We start from the raw sequence: 19824 nt of genomic DNA, 5'->3' as shown, positions 1-19824 counted from the left end.
GAATTGATAGAAGTCTGTTTTTTAGAAATCGTTTTTATACAGTCGACTGTGTGTCCCACAAAAAATGCTCTAAAAGCACTAAGTTGGTGGTGTGTGTCCACAGTACCAAGACTAGCGTCGACTTCCGGAGCGTTGCACTGTGGGTAGCTATCCCACAGTTCACACAGTCTCCACTGCCCACTGGGATTCTGGGTTGAGCTCCCAATGCCTGATGGGGCAAAAACAGCATCACGGGTGGTTCTGGGTACATGTCATCAGGCCCCTCTTTCCCTCCCTCCCTCCCTCCGTGAAAGCAATAGCAGACAATCGTTTTGAGCCTTTTTTCCTGGGTTACCTGAGCAGACGCCATACCACGGCAACCATGGAGCCCGCTCAGCTCACCGTCCGTCTTCTGGGTGCTGGCAGGCGTGGGACTGCATTGCTACACAGCAGCAGCTCATTGCCTTTTGGCAGCAGACGGCACACTATGATTGGTAGCCATCGTCGTCGTATTCCTGGGTGCTCTTTTAGCCGACCTCGGTGAGGTCAGTCGGGGTGCCTGGGCAGACATGGGAGTGACTCAGCCAGGTCATTCCCATCTTCTGCCGAGCACCCAGGAGATGAGGATGGGTAGCAGTCATGCTGCATTGTCTGCTGCCAGCCTAAGATGTAAGAGATAGATGGATCAAAACAAGAAATTGACCCAATTTGTTTTGTGAAATCAACGGCCTGCTAAACCCAGGGTTTTGAGTTCAATGCTTGAGGGGGTCATTCTGTGTGACAGTTGTTTGTGTTTCTCCTTGATGCAAAGCCACTCCTTTTGTTGATTTTAATTTCCTGAAAGCCATGTCATCAGTCACCCCTCCCTCCGTCAGAGCAACGGCAGATGACTGTTTCACGCAAAACCAGGCGAGGCGGCGCCGGAAGCGCGGTGACGAGAGGGACATGGTCAGACTTCTCACAAAGTACGGGCCAGGCAATGTGCACACCATGCTGATGAGCTCTGCATGAGCTCTGCAAACACGCTGGCCAGACAGGAAATGAAATTCAGAAGTTCGTGGGCCTTTTCCTGTCTACCTGGTCAGTGCATCCGAGTTAACAGCGCTGTCCAGAGCGGTCACAACAGAGCACTCTGGGAAAGCTCCTGAAGGCCACTACCCCAAATTCGACCCGGCAAAGCCGAATTCAGCGCTAATCCCCTCGTCGGAGGTGGAGTAAAGAAATCGATTTAAAGAGCCCTTTAAGTCAAAAAAAGGGCTTCATCGTGTGGACGGGTCCAGGCTTAAATCGAGGTAACGCTGCTAAATTCGGCCTAAAGTCGTACTGTAGACCAGGCCAAAGAGTGGTGCCGGGCTTCTGGGGACTGATGTGGTTTCTCCCCTGCCACTGGTGCCAGGGAGTGGCATGACAACATTGCCGGCTTGCCCCAAGATGGAATAGGCAGCCTGGCTGACACCAGTGCCTCATCCCTCCCTGGGGAAGGCGGAGCCATCGGTGAACAAGGTCCTGCACCGCCTCACAAGTCTCCGGAGTGGACGGGAGTTGAATGTCCCAGCCATGACAGTCCGGAGAGGCGTAGTCCGGTAGCAGGGCCGAACTCGACTAGACCCCTTGCAGGGCAGGAGTTGACGAGCCCCTAGGCCCAAAGTAAACTGGGTGGGCTGAGGTCTCCCTGTTGCTGTCTCCTTAGGCTTAGGAGGGGGAGAGCCTCCTCTCCTGCCTCTTTTTCTTCTGGGGCACTGGGGATACAGACAGGTGCCTACCAGAAGTCTTATGTTCAGTGCTGTGTCAGTGCCAGGAGTCCTTAGGCTCCTCTCTAGGAGCCAACACACGTTCTGTCGGTGCCGGTGTGCTGCGCACAGAGGCAGCGCTCAGTACGGGCTCCACTGACCTGGGGTTGGACTGCGGGCAGAGGGGAGGATAAGCCTGAATCTCTGCTCACGATCCTTAAGAGTCCTCGGCCAAAACCCTTTACAAATGCGGCACGTGTCCTTTTGGTGCCTCGCCAAGGCACTTCAAACAAGGAGTGCGCAGGTCACTTTTTGGCATCAACTTTCCACAGACTTCACCCAGTTTGAACTCTGGCGACCAAGGCATGCCCCAGCAGTGCGGGAAAAACAGGGGGACGAGGACCCCCCCAATGAAAACAGCCTACTACTATTACTGTTAACTTAAAACAAAAAACGACTAACTATATACAAAATACGAGACACTGCTAAACAGCGAGGGAAGTCCCAGCTAGCCGTCACTGGCGGTAGAAGGAACTGAAGGGGTGGCAGCTCAGCATGGCCCTACATTGGGCACCATGAAGGCACAGCTCCAGGGGGTGCCCAGGCCGACCCTACGGTTGCTGCTAGCTGAAAAATCTTCCATCGGTCGTGCACGCAGCGCACACACCTGGCTGGAATGGACATGAACAAGCACTCGAAGAGCTGAGACTTTTGGGGCATCTAGTAATGTGTTCTTAAATGATTCCCGACGATCATTCACATTGATCCGATAAAGTTCTTCCTACCAGCTGATGTGGATTGTAAACAGCTGTGTGAAATTGGCTCTTTTAAAGCACCCGGAATATATATTACTGGTCTTTTATTCCGCTTGCACATTATAAATATGATTAAGTGACGATCACTTGAACTTAAGAGACTTTTCATTTTCAGTTCTGTGATCAGCACCTCTGTGTGTTAGGACAAAACAATGAAGAACTCCCTCGTGTTGGCTACACCACTTTTTATGGCATACTTCCTGGCCCTCTGAGCAGGGCGCAGACCAGCCCTCCTCGGCCAGGGAACCACAGCCAGGCCTAGCGACCAGGGACAGCGAGCCAGCTGCCAAGGAGCAGGTTACCTGTTCCACTGGAAGAGGTCTGGGCGAGGTCAGTGCTGCTGTCGCTGGATGGAGACGTTTGCTGTGGGGCCTGATGTACCTGGATGGCCTGCACGGGAACCTGCTGCGTCACGGTGCCGCCTGGGAGGAGAGAGGAGAGCCCTTCACCGCACGCTCCCCCGGCCGCTGCCACCCAAAGGCAACGCAGGGACCTGTTGGCCCCGCGTCACACACGCACCCCCTGCGCCTCCAGGCAGGATGAAAGGGGAGCAGAGCGTTTAGGCCCCACTCCGTGGGCTGGGGCACGTTCACACGGTGAGGGGAGGAGACCCGCCCCTGCCCATGCCCCCCGGCTGCTCCCTGCATGCACCTGAGGCACCCGCCTGCCTGCTGGAGGAAAGGCCGACCTCCCGACTGGATTTCCACCTGCTCCCCAGCTGGGCTCAGCAGCCCCGGAGACTGACAGCAGCAACCCCTGCAAGGCGTTACTGCCTGGAGCCAGCCACGCAGAGGGGGCACGTGGGGGGCCTCCCTCACTGCCCTCCCCACTTGGCACACAGCCCTCGCCTACCCCAGACAAAGAGGGGCTCAGGGGGGAGCCCAGCCAGCAGCAATATGCTCTGCCCCCTGACACACCCCATCTCGGCTGGATTTGGAAGCCCCCCCTCACAGCTAGGACTCTACCCACTAACTCCCGGTCCAGGCCCCCATGGCAGCAACTCCAGCCCCTGCCTCAATCAGGAAAGGACTGGGGGTGGGGCTGGGAACCACCTGCCACGGGCTACAGCCTCGGGCATGCTGAGCTGGAGCCGAAACTCACCGCCCAGCACAGACACACTAGCTGAGTGACATGCAAGTGCCACATCTGACCTACGCCAGGTGACAGCCACAGGCCAGCCCCACCTAGCCAGCCTCCTCCGGGCACTCTGTGCTCCAATGGGGAAGATTGCTGCAGCCCTGGCCCTGAGGGGGACCCAGCTACGAAACTGGTTCTCCCCATAGCTGCTCCGGATGCCAAAAGGAGAAGCCCAATGTTCCTGGGAGCAGCCATGTGACACAGCACAAGGCCTCCAGTCTAACCTGCTGGGCCCCGAAGGAGCTGTGTGCGGTTTTTGCACAATACACACACAACACAGCAGTCACCAGGCTGGCTCAGAGCAGCCCAGGCTCCCGTCTCTGACAACCCAGGACCAGCTAGTCCAGAGAGAGGGCAGGATACCGAAAACAGGCAGCTACAGATGGTCTGAACCCTGCCAGTTAGCGACTGACTTCTACCTGGAATCACGAGGAGACATCCTCCCTTGCACACCCAACCCTTTCAGCTTGTCAAGTCAAGACGCTGGGACGTGCCAGCTCTCCAGCTGCCTTTGCAACCTGACCTCAGCCCTTGTGCGTGCGCAATGGGTGGACCAGGTCGATTCACAATCTCCTTGTGTCCGGCTCATTCGGCACGTGGCCCCACACAGCACGTGCCCAGGTAACGAAGGCTTTTCTGTATTGCACTCCACAGGGCTGGAGCGCACCATTTTGCTTTGCTCCCGTTCTTTTCACGGCGGGTTTTATGTAACTTCCAGTGTTTTTAGAAAGCAAACAGAAAAGACAGGAATTACGCTGAGCCCTGCCTTGGTCATCTACAAGGGTAGAGCCTTTCGAGCCACAGCACAGACCTCCATCACTGAAGCAGTAGTAGGCCATCTTCTATGCCAGGGAGAGCCACGCTTTGCCAGTGAGGCTGACAGCAGAGGAGTGCTGGGACTCGGGGATGCCAGGCTCAGTACCAGGCTCTGGAAGGATATGTGCTCTCATGGGCACAGACGTTTCCTGCCCCGAGCCCCCTCTCCCCTTCTACAGTATGTCCTCTCCTGCTCTTTTCCTGTCCTCCCTGAATTGCATTTTGGTTAATACAATGCAATTGCTTCCTCTTCCCTCTCCAGACTGCCTGGGCACCAGAGGGGGGCACTGAGAGACCAAGCAATTCCAGGGGAAGCCCCCCCCAGCTTGTGGCCTGGGGTTGGAGCATGGTCAGAGCAGACAATGTTTGGAGCCTCTAACAAACCCGTCCGGAGCACGTACAAAGGGAATTTTCAGAGAACAACTCCTCCACTGAATCTGGGTGAACAGTCATAGGGGCAGCAAAAGGCACCTCTCCAGCCCCAGGGCTACTCTCATGTCCCTGTTTCAAAGCACAAGGTGCTAGAACAGCTCAAAGGACACCTGTAAACACACAGCCCAGGCCCGAGGACATCACCCAGGCACAGAACACACGGGGGCACTGGAGCACGGTTTTTAGCTGGACGTCCCACCTCGACGCCTAACAGCGAATCCACCTGGCTGGTGACAAGTACATCCTATCGCCCATTTGAACTCATCAACTTCAGCGCCCACCTTGGGCGCTGCTTCTGACCCTGCCTGGTAGGTTCTCAGCAGCTGATTTGAAATGATACCGACTTTGTCGACAGCTCAGCTCCTGCAAGCGTGTCCAGCGTGCTCTGGGGACTCGCTGCTCTGTAACCCCTCCGTATATTCCTGCTCCACTTTGGACCCTGTGTCTGTTACCTGCAGAGGGGATTTCAGGGACCCCCTACTGCCTCAAGCCTGACACCCTATTAGCAGATCACCTCCTGTAATGCCCCTTTGGTGGAGCAGCTGCTACTGTCCTGCTTCTTTTTACACAGAGTCAGTCACCCCAGGGAGCCAAGCAGCTTCCCCGCCACAGCTCCCGGCTCCCTGAAATCAACACAGCACCACCGCCAGAACTGGGGAGAGACGCTCGGGTGGCCAGGAATCTGCCAAGACACCCCTCCTTCCACACTGACTGCCGGGCCCCCTATGCACAGTCAAACTCAGCCTGCCCCATGCATCAGGCTGACGAGCACAAGGCTGTGCCCAGCCCCCAGCCTGGGGAGGCCTTGCAGTGCAGTGGGAGCCCAGCTGGATGGATCAGTTCAGCACTGACGGCAGCGTCCCTGCAGCATGCGCCGAGCCTGTTTAGGATACCGCCCCCTGCCAGCCAGCAGGCAAGCACTGCCCTCCAGAGCACCCTGTGCCCAGCCTCCTGTGCCCTTCAGCCTGGCATTGGCCGTGCTCCCTGCGCCCCAGCCCCCCCTCCCACGAGCAAGCCAAGGAGAAGCGAGCGCTGACCTGTCAGAGAGACAATCTGCCCTCCGGCTGTGGCGGGGAAACGGAAGACTGTCTGCTGTGCCTGCTGCAGCTGTCCCGCTGTGCCCGCGACCGCCTGGCCCTGCTGGCTGGAGAGGGCCAGTGAGTGCGGCTGTAACTGGGCGAGAGGAATGGTAGGGGTCCCAGGAGGGAGCGAAGCACCTGCCAAAAGGAGGGGGAAAGAAAGGCTTCATCATGACCAGCTCTTTTTACCTCCTCCAGCCCCGGAGCTTGTGCTGAGCTTCCTCCTAGGGGCGGCCCTGGACACAGCCGCACGGCCCACCTTGGATCCCTGCAATCCCCGCCACAGAAGGGGAGGCAGCGAGAGCCCATCCCCTCTTGCCCCCGGGGCAAAGGCCTGGCCGCAGGGACAGCGTCTAGAGAACAGGCCCATCCAGCACCGCTGCGGGCAAGGCAGCCCTGTGGGTGAAGCGAACAACCAATCGGCCTGGGGCCAGGCCTCGAGAGCACACACTGACCTGGCATGAGAGTGAAGCCGCTGGGGAGCTGCATAAGCCCTCCGGAGGCCACGGCGCTGGTGCCCGTGGTTTTGAGCACAGTCCCGTTGGCGCTGGTGACGGTGTTGGGGCTGACGCTGGCAGAGACAGGCGCTAGGTAGTTGGTGATCGGGTAAGAGGGGCCGCTGCTGACCTGCATGGACGTGGAGGTGGTGGGCACGGTCTGGATGGCCGACGTCGTCCCCGGCAAGTTGGTAACTGTGAACGCAGGCTTCAGCGAGTCCTACGAGAGACTGGCGGGTGAGGGAGAGCCAAACCAGGTCCTGAGCCCCATCTGCGCCCCATCCCCACTTCAGGGCTCTGCCAACCCCCCAAACCAAACCGGGTCCTGAGCCCCGTCCATGCCCCATCCCCAGCCAGACCTCAGGGCTCTGCCAAACACCTGGGTGAGGGGCTACACAGGCTAGCAGGCAACAGAAGCTGCTGGGAGCCGGGGCCAGGCCCGTGTGAGCACCAAACTCCCTGAAACACACAGAGCAAAAATCCACACTATGCTGGCATGCCTTGGGGCTCTGGGAACACCCCACTGCTCTGGGCACATCCTGGGGCTCCAGGCACTCCCCTCTGCTCCGGGCACACCCCCATGTACACCCCACGGCACACCCCACTGCTCGGGGCACACCCCACCGTGGCATGCACAGACTTCTCCCCTCCACACACCAAACTTTGTTCTATGGCTGAGTAATTAGCAGCCGGCCTGCGGCCAAACTACACTCAGAGGCAACACCAACTGTTCTACTCTTGTTCCAGAGACGCGTGACCGCTCAGTACGCGGGATGGACAGGGAATCAGCCCCAGGCAAGAGGCAAAGGAACCACTGCTACACAGGAGCCTTGAGATCAGCTGCACCGAAGATGGAGACAGAAATTAGCCAGATCTGACAGGGACCCGCACTGGGCAGAAAGAGATCCTGTCTGTCTGCTGTGGCCCCTACACAGCTCCAGCGTGGGCCATAAGTTGCTCTGGAACAACCCCCGATGTGCAGGGGTCAGGAGGAGCAACGAGCCACATGCCAGCCGCAGAGCCCTGGGGCGCCAGTCCTCTGGGCACTAGCCTCCCCGGGGATCACAGTACCACCCAGCTGCCGAGGGTTACGGAGCTCATGCTCAGAGCACTGCACCGCGAGTGCAGACTGGCGGGCCCAGAGCTCCCACGTGCTGCGGCCGGCCTGTCGCTCTGCCAAGAAATAGGAATTCATAGCCTGCCTAACGTCTAAAAAAGGGAAGGCAGCCCATTTTGGACAGGCCCAGCCAATCCAGAGCGCCCTGCCCGTCTCCCCCAGGGGAAGGGAGGGCTGGGTGGCAGAGCCCCGCTAGCCGCGCCACTGAGATTCCCTGCAGTCCGAATTAGAACGAGCATGTGATAACGGAGCAGAGCCAGGCAAATCACTTTCCATTATCTCAGCGGCAGTCTCCTGTCCCCACGCGGAGGGGCAAGCCACCGGCCCTAGCCCCTCACTGGGAGGGCAAGAGAGGGTGACCCAGCCACCCAGCTGATGCTTCCAGGGGGATCAGCCAGCAATTCAATAGGAGCCAACCGGGTGGGCGTCCCCACTGCCGTGCACCCTGGGTATCGTACCCACGGGGGCGCATTGTCAGCACTGCCCACAACTCATGCCACCTGGGGGGCTTCCCCTCTGCCTACTCCCACAGTGCCCCCACCCCTCCGCCCGCTCAGAATCCCCAACCCCCGCTGCAGGACAGCTGCTTGGTCCCCACTCCGCTCTTGGTCAGGGCAGTGAGAGGGAGCCAGCCCCCAAACTCCCCTACCACCTTCTGGGGATCCCCCCATGTCACCACTCTGCGGCGGCCAAGCTGGGGGGGTGGGGGCGTTTTCTCTTTGAAACTAAACTTCAAAACAACGGCCAAGGGAGGCGGAGGGGCGAGACCCACCAGCCCAACCCCCCCTTCCCCCTCCATTTCTAAACACTAAGAATTGCCAAGTTTCATTTGAATAGCTGGACAGCCCTGGTGACTCATGCACGGAGCCCCTGGCATGGTCCTGCCAGGGTGCCCAGCCCAGCAGGGCAGAGCCCAGGGTTCCTCAGAGCAGAGTCCTACTGCTGTGACAGCACCAGAGCAGCTCAGCACGCAGAGTGCCCCCACCAGCGCCCGCGGGCAGGGACCGGGGGGCAGTCAAGCTGTCCGGGGGCAGGAGTCGACAGGGCAGGGGATACGGCAGTGTGGACACGAGAGCCCTAAGCTCAAGCACAGGTCAGAAAATCTTTACCCTGGGTTCAAATGCGGGGCAGATGCTCTAGCCCAGGGGTCCCAACATTGCGCCCCATTAACCGAGGGTTGCAGTACACCCAGTGCCCCCACCCCTCCACGAGCGTGTACACAGAGCACTCAGCGTTTAGTATCTGAAGTCTCATGGTATTGGAGGGGGAGGGGCTGGCCTGAGGATTTTGACCCCTGGGGGCTGCCAAGCCCAGGTGTCCCTCCTCCATTGCTGTCCCCTGCCAACTCCCTGGGGCAGGGCTGTGCCTGCTGGTCTGGGCAGCCTCATTCCCACAATCCCCTGCTGCCCACTCCAGGGGCTGCGAGGGGGATCCAGGCCAAAGCAGCCTCCCTCCAAAAGCCATCCCTGCAGGGACCCCAGCTGGGCTCAGGTCAGTGGTTCCCAGCCCTCTTGGGCAGAGGAATCCAGGGGCCAAGGAAATTTATTTCCAAAGAGCAGCTGGGGGCCACAAGGGGCCCTTCAGGGCAGGCTCCCCGCTTTGCTGAGAGAAGGCTGCTGCTAACGTTCCAACCCTATGCACACAGATTGACGTCCGACGCCACCTCCAAAGTCTTCCCAGCCCACACTCCTCCCGCCACCTTCACAGGGAGTGTCCCTGGCTCCTACACCCCCGCTGCAGGCCCTGGGGCGGGCATGTGCTGCACTCACTCCACCTACCCCAATGGGTGCACAGGCCCTCGGGGCCCAGAGCAGATCAGCTCCCGTGTCCTACGCTTGCTGCTCTGCCTTGGCCCACTGGCCGCATGCTGCATGTCGCCATCCCGCATGGCAGGGGAACCACGCAGCCAGCTGGGGCTGTTTGAAGCAACCGAGGACGAATAAGCAACAGGCCGGGACTCATGTCATTCTGAGGGAGTGGCGCTCCCATGCGATCACCCCGAGGTCCCCGCCACACTGGAGAATCATGGAGTCCCAGGCCAGAAAGAAGCAGCAGCTCCTCATGCAGCCTGACCTGCTCAGAACCCAGCTCCTGGAACAGACTCCAGGAGCGTAGAGCAGCATGTGCCCCAGGCAGAGAACAGGAGGGACCTAGGCGCACCAGGGCCCCTGCATGGCAGGGAAACGTTTAAGTGAGCTCGACCCAGGTCATCCTGGCAAGCGAGCACCCCCATCCCGCCCCGCCGAGGAAGGGGCCAGTGTGTCTGTGCAGCTCCGAAGTGGCTCACACAGCTGTGTGCTGGGCACGGCCCGCCTGCCCCCTGCCAGCAGGGTGCTCTGGAAGTGTCCCGGAGCAGGGGCGCCGGAGATCCACCGTCTGCCACACGCAGAACGAGCAACATCTCGCCCTCCCGGACAGCAGGGCCCTGCTCTGAGCTGCCAGGGCTCCGGGGACAGCACTTACTTCGTTGTGCCTAGGCTGCACTGCCAACTGCATCCTCAGGAGTGCACCCCCTGAGCTGCAGGTGAGAGACGTGAGCCCCGAGACAAGTGCAAAGCTGGGGAGGGGCCAGCCCCAAACCAATACCACTTCCAGGACGTCCGGCCTCTCCCCCACACCTGCTACCCAGCCACATTCCAGCCCCTCGCCCGCTGCAGCTGTTCCCTTTGTCAGCACACAAGTGGCACCTGGCCTGCCACAGCAGGGGGAAGGGGGGCAGGCCAGGCCCAACTCACCACCATAGGGAGCCGACGTCCCCCCAGAGCAGAAGAGAACCTGGAACCCATCAGCTCCCAGCCCCTGGGGCTCAGCAAACAGCCTCTTCTCTGCCTTGTCCCCTCGCCCTCCCTAGCCCAACTTACAGCTCTCCCAAGCCAGGCCCGGCCTGGCCCTTGGGGGAGCCCTGCCAGCTGCTGGCACAGAGCCTGGAGCAATGGCGGGTGAGCCTCCCAGCCGGAGTGTGCCCACCCTGTTCGGGGGAAATATGCACCGGGTCAGGGACAGTAGAGCAGCGAGCTAGGAGAGTCACCTCCCACACCTCCTGGCAGCAGGCTCAGCACCCCCCCATGCCCATGTGCCCCCCACTCACCAGGGTATGGGTGAGGAGAGCCCTAGCTAGCACTGAATGATCGGACCTCACAACTGTTACTATTTCCCCTTCTAACACTGTGCGGCAGGGTGTATGTGTGTGTGGGGGGGGTCCTGCCCACTGAGCAGGTGAGGCTGGAGGCCCAGAGACACTATGGGGTACTGGCAGCCTGGCCTGGACAGACACGAACCAGCTGGCTCGCCCCTGCGTGGCCCAAGATCAGGCCAGCGTCCTAGGGCAGAGGGCTCAGCCCCCACCTGCTCTGAGGGATCCCGCAGGCTGACCCAGGCCCCAGCGCTCACAGGAGGCTGCCTCCCTGCCCTAGGCCGCAGCCACCCGCTCCGTCAGGGTGGTGGAACACAGGAGAAGGGAGGCTCACGCCACCTCCCGCTCCCAGCTCTCTCTCCTCCCCTGCGGCGCAGGCATCCGGCGTGTTTGGATTGAGCCAGATCTCCTGCCACTGAGCTGCATCAGGACCTGCGTACATGGGCAGCCCCCTGCCAGGGGTGGGGGGCAGCTGCGGGGGGCCTGTGTACCTCAGCACCGAGCTGGCCCCAGCCACCTCAGTGAGAAGCAGGCATTGCACTGGGAACGTCGGCAGCATCACCGCGCAGGCCCCACTGGGCCAATCCCCCGGCCAGGCTGAGCCCCAGCTCCGTCACCAGCTGCCTGCCTCTGCTGCAAGGATCTCATGCTCCTCCTGGGGCACCATGATGGACAGCACCAGGGCTCCCCCCGCCAGGCCGCGCCCCTGCAGGCCCACTCCACAAACTACGCTTGGGAAAGGAGAGATGCCAAGAGAAGCAGCACTCCTTGAGGGGCTGGGAGCCATCCTGGCCTGCCTGCAGCCTGGCCTGCCCCTCTGTTTGCTGGGGCGGCAAGTCCGACCCTGCAGTGCACAAAGAGCTGCAGCCGCACGCCCTCACTACCCTGCCCCACACAGCCGGCTACTCATAGCCCCACTTGCTGCGAGTTCGCTGCACGGGTCGCAGGGGGAGGGCCAGGAACCAGCTGGCTATGGAGCCAGAGAACAACCCCCGACTCCCAGGAGATGGTTCAGCCCACGCCACATGCCGTGCTGCAGGTCATGGGGTGCGGCGGGGCACAGGCAGCATGCCCGGGTGGAGAGCTGGCCAGAGCCGTGGCGCCCATTGCTAACAGCCAGGGGCATTAAGCCGGGGATGCTTCCCAACCAACCTGTGGCTGGAATTCCTGGACAGCCGCCTGCGACGTGTTGGAGCCGGAGCAGAGCTGAGGCTGCATGCAGGACTTGGGCAGGCTCCTGGGCCTGCTCACCGCCCCCTGAACGCCATGGGAATCCTTGCTCCGGTACTGGTGCGCCAAGAACACTGGACAGAGTGCGGCTCCTGGCCACCGTTCCTGGAAGCTGCTACCGAGCGGCCAGGGACTCATTTACAGCGCCCGGCACTCTCTGCCCACCCCCAGGCCAGGCAGCGGGACACAAGGAACAGGAGCTCCTTGACCACATGGTGCTGCCTCAGGCTGGGCATTCCAGGCGGGGACGGGGCTGTCCATGCCAGACCTTCCCTCTGCTGCAGCCCCACACACCCCAGTGCTCAGCAGCAGCCTGGCAGCCCCCTTTCAGGAGCTGCTCTCAGTCAGCTCCCACGCAGCAGAGACCTCATCAAACAGCTGGCAGCACGTACAACGGCCAGGGGCACACGAGGCTGCAGCGCATGGTCGGGGCCTGGCTCCAGGCTCCTCAGATGGGCCAGCCCAGGGATCAGCCAAGTAGAGAGGATGCACAAGCAGGATTTCCCGCCCCCCGCTCCCCAGCCAAGTGCTGGCCAGGCCCTATCAGACTTAATTTAGGAGATCTAAGGAGAACATAACCCACAGCACCGACTGGGACGTGCTGTACACACAGCGGGGCTGGGAGAGGGGCGAGGGACGCAGGCAGGGATTAAACCCAGACTCCCCTTCCCCCCCACAAACAGAAGCGTGGTCCTAGCCAGCACACAGGGCTTGGAGACATGCCCGGGCACATGCCCCTACTGGGCTGGACGCTCCCTATGGTGGGGGAGAGGCCTGACAGACAACACTGAGGCAGGGCCAAGTAACCCCAGACCATGCCTGCCAGGGGTTTGCCCACTCTAGTCTTACAGACCCCCAGTGATGGGGACTGCACTGCCTCCCTGGGCAGCCTGGGCCAGAGCTTAACCACCCAGACAGGAAGTTTCCTCACATCTCACCTAAATCTCCCTGCGGCGGATGATGCCCGTTACTGCTTGTCCTCCCTTCAGTGGGCAAGGAGAACAACTGATCACCCTCCTCTCAGTAGAAGCCCTTGGCATCTTCCAAGATTTATCAGGTCCCCCTCAGCCTCCTCTTCTCAAGGCTCAGTACAGGCCCAGTTTGGTAACCTTCCCTCCTTGCTCAGTTTGATTGCTCTCCAGTGGCCTCTCCTGGGCCTGCCCACTGCCAGAGGCAAAGGCAGCACGAAGGGGGCAGGTGAAGGGGGAAAGCAGCAGGGACCCACCATCCCTCAGTGCAGCTAGGCACCCCGAGGAGGGAGTGATTAGGCTGAAGAGACTAGCCTCACTGCTCAGTCAGCTGAAAGCCAGAGACTCCTGGAGCTGCCTAAGTGGCCCCCGGCTAGGAGTCCCAGCATCCTCCCTCCAGCCCGAGTACTGTGGGGCACGGCCCCTGCCCGCCTTGCCGATCTCTGCTGCACTAACCGAGCCCACTCCCTGCTTCGCTCTGGTGTGAATAAGCCAGCCCAGTGCTTCCAAGGGCTCGGCCACTGCTCCGCTCCCCTCCCCAGGCCACACTGCAGCGTCCTTCCCCCTCGCCCTCCCCAGGTGCTGCCACCCCAGCACCGGCACATGAAAGTGCTGAGAAGGAGCCAAGCTCCCTGGAGGGCCTGTGAGTACAGAGGGCCCCAGGACGCACTCCAGGCTGGGGCTTTTCGTCACTCTCTGGGATCTGATGGAGTTGGCTGCCACAGAGCATCCCTGCCTCCACTGTGACCTGCACTCAGGCTGGACCGCCGCTGGAGGCTAAAAGAGCGCAGCCTTCAACAGACGTTCACGCATCTCCCACACACTTGCCGTGGGAGGCCGGCTGCAGCTGCACCCAGGAACGCTGACTGGTCAGCAACTCTTGGAAATGCCCGAGAATCGGCAAAAAAACACCCTTAATGTTGTGCCAACATACCAGGGCACACTGGGTCACCCAATTGGTTAGCCTGGCCTCAATCCTGGGCAAACTCCTGGCAAAGCTGGTACTGGGAGCAATCAGCTGAGAATTAAAGGGTGGGGGTATAATTAATGCTAGTCAACAGGATCATGGGGGAAACGGGTCTTTGGGAAACAAGCCAGCTGTCGTTTCCAATGAGATCACAAGACCAGGTGATACGGTAACTGTGAGACATCCCGTCCTCAGACTCAGCGCCACACGCTACACTCCACATAGCCCAAGGCCTAGCTTCCCGACAGAGCTCAAAGTAACTAGCTGTGGGGGCCCGTGGGGCTCCGTACCCGGCTTAGCACTAATTCAATGTCTATCGATGATCCAGAAGAAAATCTGACGTCCTTGTCGGTAAAACATGCAGACGACAGGACACTCAGTGATCGGGATCACTGGTCAAGCGGGCTCCTTTGACATGGATTTTAATACAGCCCAACACCAGGGCAGACGTGAGGAGCAAAGCCCCAGGATGGAGGCTTTTATTCCGGAACGCAGGGACTCTGAAAAGGACTTGAGGGTGGGTCACGGCTGACAATCGGCTGAACACCAGCTCCCAGTGCCAGGATGCTGTAGGAAGGAGGGGCCAGATCCTTGGCTGCAAAGCAGGGGAATATCAACCAGAAGCAGGAAGCATGGGGGTCATCACCGTATACAGCACTGGGGAGACGGTTACTGGATACTGGGTCCACACTTCAACCAAAGAGAAAGATGTGAACAAATTGGAGAGGGCTCTGCAGCAGGGCGCGTGGAGGAGAGTGGTCTGGAAAACACCTCCCACAGCCAGAGACTGAAGGAGGCCCAGCCAGGCAGTTTATCCGAGAGATGACTTGATTGCAATCTACAAGTGCGTAGGCAGGGAAGAGATTTTGGCTAGCAGGGTGCTCCAACCCCGCAAACACAGACAAGATCCCACGGCTGGAAGCAGACTCTAGACACATTCGGATCGGAAAAAAGACGTCAACTTCTACCAGCGAAGATCATTAACCCTGGGCATGTGGATTCTCCGACACTTGGAGACTTTACATCACAACTGGATCTCTTCGGCAGAGCCCGGCTCGAGCACAAACTGACGTTCTGGGCCCCAAGCCAGAGTCGCTGGGGGAGGCTGTCTGGACTGCGCTTTACAGGTGTCAGGAGGGATGAGCACAATGGGCCCTTCTAGCCTTGGGCCCTTTGAACCGAGAGAGCGCTGCAGTGCGAGCGCTCATGACAGACATGCTTCTGCTTTTCCAGGGCTGGGCGGCCGCGGCTTGTGCAGCCATGGAGACTCAGCCCTGAGGTGGTGGTGCAGGGCATCAGGACTCCAATCCCAGCTCAGCTTCCTGGAGAGTTGTGCTGGGCATGCCTCATGGCTCCGTCACCGTGCTAGGCACACGCGGGGCACACTGCCAGCAGGGGCAGGGCTGAGAGACAAGCAGGGAAGGATCCCTGGCTGCAGAAAACGAGGTGTGAGACGAAGCCAGCAGAGGGGCGTGCACGGGCTGCCCGTGCCGCAGATGGTCGGTCGGCACACTGACAGGCAGCATACTGCCCCCCGCCCGCCATGGGCTCCAGCACACGGCTGGGGTGCTGCGGCAGCCCCCTTACTGCCAGTGCTAGCAGATCTCCTCAGATGCCCAATTTCCTTCCCCCCTCAGCCTGCCAGCCCAGCAAGGGCCAGGGTCACCCACATCACGGGCTCAGCTGCAGGGCACGGGGTGGAAGGTTTTAACAGGATCCCCCCTCAGCTGCTCCATTCCTCTGCCTTTCCAGGCTGTAGCGTGTGTCCAGAGAGCCTGGGAACCCTGCTTGGGGGGCTGTGATAGCCAGGAAGCCACTGATTTCAGGGGAGCAGACGGGACAGCAGGAAACGGGGTGGCTGCTGCTCAGGACTGTGCCAATATTGCCCCAGCGGAGGTGCCATGGGGGGGGCAGGAGTCTTCCAATGCCCCAGTCCGGTTGTGCAGCGCAGCACAGAGCAGGGAAGTCATCCTTGAGGGGTGGCTTCCACACCGAACCCACCACCCCCCTGGGGCTCAGCCACTCACACTGCCCAGCGCACAGCAGGGAGTAGCTACACCCCTACCCCAGGTCACTTCAGCATAACAGCCTGTCCACCTGCGACGCCCCACTGGGCCCTCGGCCTGCCTGCTCCTTCCCACCATGGAGCCAGGAGATCCACTGGCAGACACCCCGCACAGCGAGCGCAGACCCGAGACCCCCACCGGGACTGGTACCAAGAGAGGGTGGCAATCCCCCTGCCAGAGGCTCTGGCAGCCACCCTGGGAAGCAAGGCCACAGCCTGCCCAGCCTCCTTCCCCTCCCCCCGGGCACCACGTGGTCCCTCGCTGGGGGCCCATGTCCCCAGATGGCTCATCTCCCCCAGCTGCCAGCCCCCATGACTGAGCCTTTCCCAGCAGGGGGATGCGGACAGCACAGGGGCTCGTAAAGCCAGGAGGGTCCCAGCCAGCAAGCCAGCCCCTCAGAGTCCCCAGGGCAGATCAACAGCCCCATGTTCTTGGCACGCCACCGGCAGCAGGGCCAGCGAGAGCCCGAGCCAGCAGAGGAGGAACGGACCAGCCAGCCAAGCGATTCCATTCCCCATGTCCTCCCTGCCCCCTTCCAACCCGGCCCCAAAGCAAGAGACAGCTGCAGCTTATAAGGAATGTGAGGGGCCCTGCCAGGGACTCTGGCGAGGGAAACCAGACCTTATATGGCCATGGAGGCAGAATCAAATTTTTATCAATGAGAGCAAGAGCATGGAGACGCCGAAGGAGAGATAACAGGGTGAGGGGCAGCGGGGGGGGGGCTGCAGGGGCAATGACACCTGTCACCCACCCACCCCCACCGAGGGGAGATAGGCTCTGCAGCTCCTAGCCAGCGAGCCACAGGTGGGCAGGGGACTGCAGCACTGACCTCATAGCAGCCCAGGCCAGGAAACTATCCTCCCGCTCCAACCCAATCATCACCCCAGGGAAACTGAGGCACAGCCCCACCACAGGGAGGGGGACCCAGCTCACAGGGGCAGGGCCAGGGAGCGAAGGAGGGAGTCCAGCACCCAGGCTGGCAGACTAGGCCCTAGGATACTATGCCAAGGAACCGCAGGGGTGAGTCCGCCCAAGATCTAGCAGGCAGCCCCAGTTGGCCCTGCGAGCTCCCCAGTCTGGGCAGCAGGAGGAGCCTTCAAGCTGATCCCTGCAACAGGGTGGTCCGCAAGCTGGGCAGAGACCAGGCAGGCTGCCCGGGCCCGAGCCGGCCGTGCCCACGAGCACAGAGGAGAGGGGGTTACCTTCGTCTCGCCGCTGCTGTCGGACTCCGACACCTGGTAGGTGAGGTCAGTCTCCTCGAAGCCCGTGGCACTCATGCGCTGGTCGGTGGTGGGGTCGGACCGGGGGGGTGAGTCCGGGGAGTTCAGGCATGTCTGGATCAGTGCCTTCCCCGTCTCGCTGGTGATCATGGGCTGCAGCTTCCGCGTGGCAAACGTGTACACGTGGCCTGTCTCGCTGGCAACCAGCAGCAGCACCTGAGTGCCCGTCAGGGTGGAGAGCTCATAGGCCTGCAAGGCAGCAGACAGAACACCAGTCAGCCACAGACACCCGACGTGGGGCACGGCCACAGGCCGGGGCCAGCGCTGTCCTCACTGGAGACGCCAGCGTTACCTACTTCTACCTTTCCCCAGCAGGGCCCAGGTCTGTAGGGGTTACCGGAACCCCCAAAGTCCCCCCCTCCCCCGAGCCCTCAGCATGTGTGGCCTGCCCCACTGCTTCCTCTCACACCTGTGAGCCACATGCCCTGAACTCAGCCAGCCAGTCACATGGACGTTGGTGCTGCCCCCCGAAAAACACCTCCCAGGCCGGCTGTTCTGCCTGAACCACCCCCCAGCATCCTCTTCATCAGGGCCCTTCCCGGCACCACCCCACCCTATTTCTCTCATCACATGGTCGCCAGCCAACCTTGATTGCCTGCCTGCTCCTGCCAACGTCTTTGCAGTGTCCTGAACGCCCCCCCCCCCCACTCCTGCCAACCTAAGGCCTGGCCCCCAGCAAATCCCAGGCAGCTTCTCCCAGGGCATGGCTGCCACGGGCAGAGCTCGTCCAAGCCTCAGCCCCATTTCTCCCCCACAGCCAGATTGCTACCAGGCTGTGCCTGTCTCCCCCTGGGTTTGCACAGCACCAGCCCCACGAGGCCTCTGGGCTGCCCTGGGCTCCCCGACCCAGCAACAGCCAGCGCCCCCAGCCCATGGGCTGCACACAGCCCCGGCAGCAGAGAGCTAGGCTCCACCAGGGCTGCCTGGCTTCAAGCCCTCCACTCACACCATGAGAGCCAGCCAGACCCCCCAGGCCACAGGTGCCCCCAGCCAATCCTCCTGCTGCAGCCGGCAACAGCCAGGGGATCCGCCCTGCCCAGCAACACCAGAGCTCTGGTAGCCTCAGCGACGCAGCAGGGCAGTCAGCCCTCGCCCAGGCAGGAAGGGGGCTGCCCCGCTCTGAGGGAGATGGTCCCCTGATCCCCCGGACAGGACCCGCACCCAGTGGGGGTCCTGTCTGCCTGCCAGCACAGCAGGGCACAGGCTCCCTGCAGCTCCCCGGGAAACCCCCCAAGCCCAAGAGCACAATGCAGCGCTGCCAGGGATGTCTGCCATCTACCTTCTTTCCCTTCACGTCTCTAGGGACGGAGGCAAGCAGGGTTCTGGGAAAGGCTCTACCATCTCCCCTGGTAACAAGATGTCCAGGAGTGAGCACCTGTGCACCACAGCACCGAGAAAACGTCCCACCATGTCCTGCCCTTCAAACCCCACTGCCGTGGAAGTCAGCCAGCGGGGCAAGGGAAGGGCCGACGGGACACAGCAGCACTTGGCTATGGCGTTCCAAGAGCAAGTGAGCTCCTAACACTCATCCCGGACTCATCCCAAGACTGTCCCACCGAACCCGGCACAAGCCGGACACGGCTGCTGGGGCCCAGACCTCTCCCAGGTTGGCAGGCTGGAGCCGAAACAAGACAGAACCCCATGTTGTTTGCTGACCACCGCCCCCCTGTGTGTCCAGCTGCTCCGGGTACGGCACTTGTCTCCCTGCCACCAAGGATCCGGGGAACACCACCCGAACACACTAGCCGCAGGTCCCTGCTGCCAGGCACCTGTGTTACTGCCCTGGCCCAGCAGCCGTTTGCAGCTCCCCCAGTCATCTCAGCACCTGGCACCAGCACCCTGCCAGGGCACGGAGGTGTCAAACCAGGCCCAGCACTGACCTCTGCTTCCCTAGGCTGCCCACCCATGTGGCCCTCTGAAGTGGGCGAGACAGACATGGGACAGCTCAACTCACCACCTCCTCCTTGCTCCGCACGCGCAGGCAGGCACCCCCTGGTCTAGTGGGGACACCCTCCCCGGTGAGACTGGCAAACTGCCGCTCCGGTGCTTTGCAGCACTCGGGGCAGGCAGAGCTCTCCCCGGAGGGACAGCGGCGGCTGGCGCTATGCTCTGCCTTTGCAATGGTTAGCCTGGACCCAGCCCCTGGGAGCACAGGCTGGCCACTGGCCTTTCCCAGCACGCTCAGAGCAGCTCACGGGGGCCAGCCTGTCCTGGGCAAGAGGGGGAACGGGGACAGAAACCACTAGAGCAGTCCCAGCCAGAGGACCAACGCCTTCCCGAGCCCCAGCACCCACAGCCTGCAGAGGGAAGCTGCTCGCCCCACTGATCCCCAGCAGAGCACCCCGGGGGGGCAGCAGTGCTGTCTCAGGCCCACAGCCAGGCCCACAAGCACCCAAAGATCCAAGGAGCAGCCCAGCCCAGAAGCCAGAGGCAGCAGCAGCCCAGTTTTCTGAGCAGCTTTAATCAAATCAGGGCAATCCCTGGTGCGGGCTCTCAGGGAGCGGTGACAAATCCGTTCCAGGCAGGTCAGTTACACCGGCGAGACTGCCACACCAGGCTAGCGGGGAAGAAACATCAT

At 61.2% G+C, this 19824-nt stretch overlaps 1 protein-coding gene across 1 annotated transcript in view; it reads right to left on the bottom strand.

Moving 5' to 3' along the window:
• SRF (serum response factor) overlaps positions 1-19824 on the bottom strand; it is a 39901-nt gene that overhangs the window by 16364 nt on the left and 3713 nt on the right. The window contains exons 2-5 of the mRNA XM_050951214.1: positions 17169-17435; positions 6444-6705; positions 5947-6126; positions 2827-2946 (exon numbers count right to left, since the gene is read on the bottom strand). Of these exons, the coding sequence (XP_050807171.1) occupies positions 2827-2946; positions 5947-6126; positions 6444-6705; positions 17169-17435 (829 nt within the window). The remainder of the gene's footprint in view (positions 1-2826; positions 2947-5946; positions 6127-6443; positions 6706-17168; positions 17436-19824) is intronic.

This window comes from Gopherus flavomarginatus, chromosome 4 (assembly GCF_025201925.1).
Source record: "Gopherus flavomarginatus isolate rGopFla2 chromosome 4, rGopFla2.mat.asm, whole genome shotgun sequence".
In the NCBI taxonomy this organism is placed as follows: Eukaryota; Metazoa; Chordata; order Testudines; family Testudinidae; genus Gopherus; species Gopherus flavomarginatus.
The sequence above is the reverse complement of the archived record's forward strand: the minus strand, read 5'-3'. Positions and strand labels throughout refer to the sequence as shown.